This window comes from Chiloscyllium plagiosum, chromosome 1 (genome assembly GCF_004010195.1).
Source record: "Chiloscyllium plagiosum isolate BGI_BamShark_2017 chromosome 1, ASM401019v2, whole genome shotgun sequence".
NCBI classification, from domain to species: domain Eukaryota; kingdom Metazoa; phylum Chordata; class Chondrichthyes; order Orectolobiformes; family Hemiscylliidae; genus Chiloscyllium; species Chiloscyllium plagiosum.
Genome location: NC_057710.1, coordinates 3,393,879 through 3,402,734, shown reverse-complemented (window position 1 = coordinate 3,402,734; position 8,856 = coordinate 3,393,879). Strand labels below are relative to the sequence as shown.

At 47.3% G+C, this 8,856-nt stretch overlaps 1 protein-coding gene across 6 annotated transcripts in view; it reads right to left on the bottom strand.

Annotated features, from left to right (window-relative positions):
* Nucleotides 1-2,123: 2,123 nt before the first annotated feature.
* The window catches only part of LOC122548805 (tetratricopeptide repeat protein 31-like), a 63,898-nt gene continuing 57,165 nt past the window's right edge, over nt 2,124-8,856 (bottom strand). For all 6 annotated transcript variants that reach the window (XM_043687626.1, XM_043687974.1, XM_043687896.1 and 3 more), the window contains 2 exons: nt 3,844-3,950; nt 2,124-3,562 (listed from right to left, as the gene is read on the bottom strand). In XM_043687626.1, coding sequence (XP_043543561.1) covers nt 3,430-3,562; nt 3,844-3,950 — 240 coding nt within the window. In that variant the 3' untranslated portion in view covers nt 2,124-3,429. The remainder of the gene's footprint in view (nt 3,563-3,843; nt 3,951-8,856) is intronic.

The following is an 8,856-nucleotide window of genomic DNA, read 5'->3' as shown; positions in this document are numbered from 1 at the left end:
GGACCGAATGGCCTACTCTTAATGTAGATATTCAAAATATGACAGCCAACTCATGTTGACGAATTGCATGCAATCCTCACCAAAGTGTCTTTCTAAATTGATGGAAATTGAGCAATTGCATTGGCCAGGAAACTGGAAAAGTTCTCCTATTCTTGCACAAACTAGTGCCAAAGGATCTTATAAATGTAACTGAAGGGGAAGATAAGACCAGAGTTTAACATCTTACCTGACAATGCAGAATCCTTCAGCACAACATTGAAATGTCAGTCAAGTACTTGCTTCAAGTCTCTGGAGATGGGGCATGAATCCATGAGGTTTCAACTCAGAGGATGGAGTCCAACCCACTGAACCAACACTGCCACCATACTCCAGGTTGCTATCCTGAGGTACATGAGAGGCTGACATTGTGGAGTGCAAAACGATATGGAGAAACTCACTATGGATTTTAATACTTTACTCAAGAACTCTCAGATCCCTTAGAGTCATCCAGCAAGGAAACAGTGCCTTCGGACCAACCAGTCTGCACTGACCATGTTCCCTAACTAAACTAGTCCCACCTGCCTGTACTTGACCCACATCCCTCCAAACCCTTCCTATTCATGAACTTACCCAAATGTTGTTACAGCACCTGCATCCACCACTTTGTCTGGCAGCTCATTCCACACAAGAACCATTGCATTGAAAAAGTTGCCTTTCCTGTCCTTTTTAAATCTTTCACCTCTCACCTTTAAAATATGCCCCCTCGTTTGGAACTCCCCCACCCTAAGGAAAGGACCCTTGCCATTCACCTTACCTCATGATGTTATAAACATCTGTAACCTCCTACACTCCAGTGAAAAAGATCCAAACCTTTCCAGTTTATTTTTTATAACTCAGACCCTCCGTACGTGGCAACATCCTCATAAATCTGTTCTGAACTCTCTCCAGCTCAATAATATCCTTCCTATAGCACGGCGACCAGAAATGGATACAAGTACTCGAGAACAGGCCTCACCAACATCCTGTACAACCTCAACATAATGTCCCAACTCCTATACTCAGAAGGTCTGAGCAAGAGACAAGTGTACCAGCCCTTTAATCACCCTGTCTACCTGTGATGCAAATTTCAAAACATTATATAGCTGAACCCCTAGGTCCTTCTGTTCTCCAACAGTATCCAGGGCCCAAACATTAATTGCATCAGTCCTGCCCTTGTTGTTTTACCAAAACACAATCCCTCACGTTTATGCAAATTAAACTCCATCTTCCACCCCTCAGCCCACTGACCCAACTGATTGAGATCTCTATGTAATCTTAGATGACCTCTTCACTGCCCACTATGCCACCAATCTTGGGGCCTTTCGCAAACGTACCAACCATGCCTCTGACATTCTCATACAAGTCATTTATTTAAAAGGCAAATTAAAAAAGTGGACCCAGCACCGATCTCTGTGAAACACCAGTAGTCACAGGCCTCCAGTTTGAAAAACAACCCTCCAGCAACACTCTGTCACCTTCCATAAAGCCAAGTTTGCATCCAATTGGCTAGCTCACCCTGAATCCCATGGTGACAGCTATAGGGTTTTATCTTGAATGTTTGCACCATATGCACTTCGACCGAGTGATTTAACATTCCCCTCTGAAACCCCCAGCTGTCCGAGTTCTTATTGATTTATAACACTGAACAACACCTCCCTGCACACTCTCAGCCCCCCACTCCCACCCCGTGGGTACCGAGAGGTAGTTGCTGATGGCATGCAGGGAAAATGCAGCAGAGAAGGGCATGACTGGCTGAAAAAAAATACACAAATTACTTGAAAATCAATTGGTAATGAGACAAAGTCCAAAACCTTCTCATTCAAACACCATCTTTCAAAACCTCCTCACCAACCAGACAAAACAGTATAAAGTCAACAAGCTGAGTAAAAAAAAATCTTCCCCAGATATTTAACCAGTCATGAGAAATGTCCTCACTAACTTGAACTAAAACCTGTTGAACAATTGAGCCTTTTGAAAGCTCCCAAACTAACTCGTGTTGACTTATACAACCCAGACAACCCCATGTGATGCAATGTGTCATCATGTTGAGAGAGTCGGTGCTGTGCTTGTCCAGAACCAAGACCGAGAAATGAAGAGACAAAGTCTACAAGAATCTGACTGGGATTTTATAAGGATGTATCTGCAGTCTCTGGCACTGCTCATTTATCTCAAATCAATTTTTATCTGGTTATAGAAACTTGATTTTTCTTAAATATATATATAAAGGCATTGTGCAATTTATAAAAGGTAAAATCAAATCACTGATAACAGGGTGCATCATTTTAACAGAGTACACTGCCTCCAATATGGCACAACGAGGGGCAGACAGTAGTATCAGAATACCACCCCCTCTCTCTTTAAACACATTTCGAAACATGGTTTATGGAATCAAATCAGCAAAAATTGCAGAAAGGCGACATGATGACAGGAATTGAGGCAGCGCCGGGTGAGACAGGAATCGACAGTGTAGAATCCATCTCCAGGAGCAAGCCACGTCAAGCAGCTCCAAGAACAAGTTTCCGAATCAAAGCTTGAGCACACACAGAGTGTGGACAGGAGATTCCAGAGGGCATTCCAATTACACAGCTCATTCCGTTTTCACCACAGGCAGCCCAATAGTGCGTGCATGCGCGTGCACAAAGGTGATGCTCTCAGGACAGTAAGGATTCCACCCTCCCCTCCCTCAGCGGTCCGCTGCCGAGATCAGACTTTTTGCCACGAGCAGGGGAGATTCAGCTGCAAGGTACACACCCTGCCGGAGGGAATTTTAAAACTGCAGAGCCCTTCCACATTCTGTACAGAAGCCAGGGTCACTGTCTCCAGATAACAAACACAGAATCTTGTTTCCGCCTGACGTGGGGAGGGGGGGGGTTAGCACTGAATCCTAGTCAGACCAACCACAGAGGGTCTAACCAAGGGGAGTTGGTCTGAACTCTCAGGCCACATAACTTCATACCGGAGGTGGGGAGGGAGATACTTTCAATGCCTGTGATGTGGACAGATTCGTGCTTGCACACTGCAGAGGTTCACCGAATTAGCTGCGACAATGCAGTCCTAGCCTCCTGGTCTGCGCTTCTTGGATATGTGCAATCACTCTTTATACAAGGTAGACTGGAAACGCCTCTTGTTCACACGAGAATTCCTTCCTTATAACACCAGCTCCTCTTACACCCAGGTGAAAAGAGTTCCGTAGTTAGCTCTCCAATCGGGTGTTATTGTTTCTCTCACGAACCGGATTATAAAATGGGCTCCACTGCACGTTGCTGCCGTAGTGATAAGCACATCACACATTGTTCTTGTTCACTGATCCATTCGTTACTGCCACTGGCTATCACGCATCATGCCCTCTCCTCTTCACAACTTGGCATCTTCCTTTGAAATGTTACAGCACAAACGTGCATCTGTCAGTGTTTAATTCTGCGTGACCTTGGTATCCACGCCTTTGTGCTGCGGAATGTGCCGGAAGCGACACTTGTCCCCATAGACACAGCCGACATTCCTCCAGAAATGGCACTCAAGGGTGGGTGGGATTTTCACCTTCTCCCTGTTGGAGGTGGGAGTGAGAGATCAGTTAGTGGCGGGGGGGGGGAAGGGAGGTGTGTGTGCTGGGAAGGGAAGGGGGCTGGGAAGGGGAAAGGGCAGCACAAAGACGATGCAGGATTGCTTGGGGTTTGGGAATCTTTATACACTGGAAATCACAAGAGATGTGCGAGCAGCAGCAGCAGCAACACTGCTACTGAACTGGCAGCAGGCTTCAGGTCCTGTGTGTACCTCTGACCAAGAGCTGATGGAGTAGCAGAGGCCCGCTGCACAAGCGCTACTTACACAAGTGAAGGCTTAGTGGCTGGAGCTGCCGTCTTGGCTGCTCCGAGGTTTTTGTAAATATTGTCAGGATGACGAATCAGCAGCTTGGTTCCTTCGAGTTCAGTACCCTGCGGAAAGGAGGGAGAGCAATCAGCCAAGCAACACAACCAGGCAAAGAGATGGTGTGAACTTTAATGAGCATTTCAAGTCCTGCTTAAGAGCATCATCTCAGTCTCATGACCTCCCTGGCCTCACTAATTCCTATGAGATCCAGGGCAATTCCATAATTCAGTTACGTTTAGTTCAGCGCTGGAAAGGGATAGCTCCATGCCACAGGGCAAGAGTTGTCGATGGGGTAATATGATTAGGCAAGGATTAGGATGCATAGAATGGGGTAGCAAAATGCAGGGGAGGCAGGCAATTGAAATGCGGAGCTGGTTTAAGGAACACCTTGAAAGGTGTGTCCCTGACAGGCAGGGAGAAAGTGATAAGGTAAGGGAACCGTGGTTTACTACAGAAATTGCATCTCTTGTTAAGCAGAAGAAGGAGGCTTATGTAATGATGAGACAAGATGGTTCAAATGAGGTGATGGAGAGTTACAGATCAGCTAGAAAGGATTTAAAGAGAGAGTTAAGAAGAGCAAAGAGAGGACATGAGCAGTCTTTAGTAGATAGAATAAAGGAAAACTCTAAAGCTTTCTATAGGTATGTGAGGAATAAAAGGATTACTAGGGTAGGAATAGGGCCAGTCAAAGACAGAAGTGGGAAGTTGTGTGTGGATCCTGTGGACATCGGAGAGGTGCTAAATGAATATTTCTCATCGGTTTTCACTCAGGAAAAGGAGAATCTTGTAGAGGAGGAGAATGAGATACGAGATATTAGACTAGAAAGGATCGAGGTTCGTAAGGAAGAGGTGATATAAATTCTAGAAAGAATGAAAGTAGACAAGTCCCCTGGACTGGATGGGATTTTGCCGAGGATTCTCTGGGAACCTCGGGAGGAAATGGCTGAAACTTTGGCTTTGATCTTTAAGTCGCCATTGTCTATGAGTTTAGTACCAGAGGATTGCAAATGTTGTGCCCTTGTTCAAGAAGGGTCGTAGAGATGACCCAGGTGATTAGAGGAGCAGGAGAATCAACGTGAGCCCTTTTTCAGGAATGAGGAAAGTATGCCAAGCAGGCTAAGATAAAAGGTAGACAGGAGGGACTTGGGGGAGGGGCACAACATCGTGGGCCGAAGGGCCTGTTCTGTGCTGTATTGTTCTATGTTCAATGTTCTATGTTCTAGGTGGTCAGGAAGAAGATTGCAGGTTAGGAAGGTGGTGCTGAGTTCGAGGGTTGGGACTGAGACAAGGTGGGGGGAGGGGAATGAGTAAACTGGAGAAATCTGAGTTCATCCCTTGTGGTTGGAGGGTTCCTAGGCAGAAGATGAGGCGCTCTTCCTCCAGCCGTCGTGTTGCTATGGTCTGGCGATGGAGGAGTCCCCCATGTCCTTGGTGGAGTGGGAGGGGGAGTTGAAGTGTTCAGCCATGGGGTGGTTGGGTTGGTTGGTCCGGGTGTCCCAGAGGTGTTCAAGGATGTGGAAGCATTGGAAAAGGTGCAGAGGAGATTTACCAGGATGTTGCCTGGTCTGGAGGGAAGGTCTTATGAGGAAAGGCTGAGAGACTTGGGTCTGTTCTCATTGGAAAGAAGGCAGCTAAGAGGGGATTTGATAGAGACCTACAAGATGATCAGAGGATTAGATAGGGTAGACAGTGAAAGTCTTTTTCCTAGGATGATGACGTCAGTGTGTACGAGGGGCAGAACTACAAATTGAGGGGTGATAGATTTAAGACAGAAGTCATAAGCAGGTTCTTTACTCAGAGTGGTAAGGGCGTGGAATACCCTAACAGCTAATGTAGTCAACTCAGCCACATTAGGGAGATTTAAACAATCCTTAGATAAGCACACGGATGATGGGATAGCGTAGGGGGACAAGCTGAGAATAGTTCACAGGTCGGCGCAACATCGAGGGCCGAAGGGCCTGTTCTGCGTCTCTACTGACAACGATTCAATTCTCCAGCCACTGGAGTGTCTCAGCTGAATTCACCCCAATGATTTTATCCCTCAATATCTCTATACTCCATCTTGGAACAGAATCCTCTGGGTGGGGGGGGGGGGGGGGTCACCTCTGGGCAATTCACCTCCTGTCCCCTTTTGCTCTATCTCTGTGCCATTCATCCCTCTACACTCACCAGCTACTTTCTCTGACTTGAAAGCAAGCAGCTATCCTCCAAACATTTTTGTTCTCTTGCACATCACAGAAGGGGTATTCCTCTCTTCCTCCAGCCTTTCCTGACATTCCCATCTCCCTTTGCCCTCCCTCCCTATCCAGCTATCCTCTGGTTTCCAGAGTCCCTTCCCCCAACCCTCGCAGTCAGTGCCACATTGACCAGCTGGTCTCCAAATGCCCAGTCCCCACGTGCCCTCAAGTCAGTGCTCAGAATAAAGAGGAGACTGACTGGGTTACCGGTCAGCCCTGAATCATGAACAGGTTACTAGCACCTAACCTCCCTTAACCACCTGCTGCAACTCTTACCGACCTCCTCATCTCCCACTCAGAGGTTTACAGCAGGCCCTTCAGCCCAACTTGTCTATGCCGTCCAGTTTTCAGAATTAAACTAGCCCCATTTGCCTGCATTTGGTCCATATTTCTCCGTACCTATCCTATCCATGCATCTGTCCAAATGTTTCTTAAATAATGCAGGTGTACTCACTGCCACCACCACCACCTCTGACAGCCTGCTCAGACACACACGGTGTGAAAAGAATTGCCTCTCCGCACCCTTCTTTATTTTTCCAATCTCACCTTAAACCTATGCCCTCTAGTTTTAGACTCCCCGATTACTGGGAAAAGCTGTTGGTTTTCTCCCTGATCTATGCCTCTCTTGATTTTATGGACCTCTCGAAGGTGACCCATCAGTCTGCTATGCTCCAAGGAAAAAAGTCCCAGCATCTCCTTATAACATAAACCTTCCGAGTAAATCTTTTCTGCATTCTTTGTAGTTTAATAACATCCCTTCTATAGTCAGCGACCAGAACTATAGTGAACCCTTCCCTCGCCCCTCTTCACCAGCCAACTTTAGTTCCCACCCTTGCCAACCCCTCCACCACCCCCTTGATGCCAGGCAGTCAATCTCACTCTGCTCCCTTATTTCACGTCTACTCCTCCTATCCACTCATCTCCCACTCCGACAATCCACTATCCCTCACCTCTGGTACCCTGTCCTTACTCATCCCTCGACCAGTATCTTGCCTCTGCTAAACCCTTCCCTGACCTCCCGTCAACCCCTCCCACAATCTCCCGCTAAACTGTTCCCCACCTTACAGCTTTCCCCTCGACTTCGGCTAACCCCCCTTCATCCAACCTTGTCCTCTTGTCTACCCATCCTTTCTGCATGGAGCTAGCTGCCCTGAGTATCACTGGGACCATTCGAGGGACTGGGAAATGTGCAGTTAACGACCATGTGGTAACAACTCTATAGCCCTGAGCTTTCCATGAGACAGAAATAGAAGCAGCCCATCGAGTCTCAGCTCCACCAATTAATAAGATCACGGTTGATCTGATAATCCTCGGTCCCACTTTCCTGCCTTTTCCCATAACCCTCGATTCCCTTACTGGTTAAAAACCTGTCTACCTCAGCCTTAAATATACTTAACAACCCAACCTCAGCAGTGCTCTGCCGTCAAGAATTCCACACATTCATAACCCTCAGAAGAAATGCTTCCATATCTCTGTCTTAAATTTGCGACCCATACTCTGAAATTATGCCCTTGGATCCTAGACTCTTCCACAAGAAGAAAAAAATCTTTTTTCGAGTCCACTTTGTCAAGCCCCCTAAGACTGTTTTAATAAGGTTACCTCTCATTCTTCTGAACCCCAATGTGTACAGGTCCAACCGACTCAACCTCTCCTCATATTTGGCATTAGCCTGATGAAGCTTCAGTTGACTGCCTCGAATGTCCCTGAAATAAGGGACCCACAATTGTCCCAACCGTGGTTTGATTATTGCCTTATATAGTTGAAGTAAAACCATTTAGACTTCATTCCCTTTGAAATAAAGGGAATCAGGCATTTGCCTTCCCTATTACTCACAGAGCTAGGATACTAGCGTTTCATCATACATAGTCAGGAACACCCAAATCCCTCTGTTCTGTAGCTATTTGCAGTCTATCCCCGTTTACAAGTTCAGTAATCTTCCTGTCACAGTGCATAACCTCACACTTCCCCACACTACATTCCACCTGCCAGGTTTTTGCCCATTTATGTAACCTATATGCCTCTGCAAACCCTTATCATCATCCTCAGCACCTTGGTTCCCACCTATTTTCATGTCATCCATAAATGTGGCTCCAATGTATTGCCTTTCCTTATCCAAGTCATTAATATATATAGAAACAAAATGTGGCTCCAACTCGGAACCCTGCAGCATTCGACAAGTTACAGGTCGCCCTCCTGAAAATGCCCTCTTTGTCCCATCCTCCATCCGTGCTAATACATCTCAGGTCTTATTCCATATCCACACAACCCAGAATGAAAGCGGAGCCAGAGACTCGCTATGAGCAGAGTACACACTAAACAGTGCAGCAGTCAGTACTATAATTGGAGAGAAGTCACTGACTCATGCAGTACGTGACCAGCCAGCCAGGCAGGCAGTGTGAACAGCCACAGACATTTTAACAGAACGACAGCTCCGACTGCTGGTCAGGACACTGCCAGGACGACAGCTCCGACTGCTGGTCAGGACACTGCCAGGACTACAGCTCCCACTGCCGGCCAGGACACTGCCAGGACTACAGCTCACACGGCCGGCCAGGTCACTGCCAGGACTACACCTCCCACTGCCGGCCAGGACACTGCCAGGACTACAGCTCCCACTGCTGGCCAGGATACTGCCAGGTCTACAGCTCCCACTGCCAGCCAGAACTACACCTCCCACGGCCGGTCAGGACACTGCCAGAACTACAGCTCCCACTGCGGCCAGTACACTGCCAGA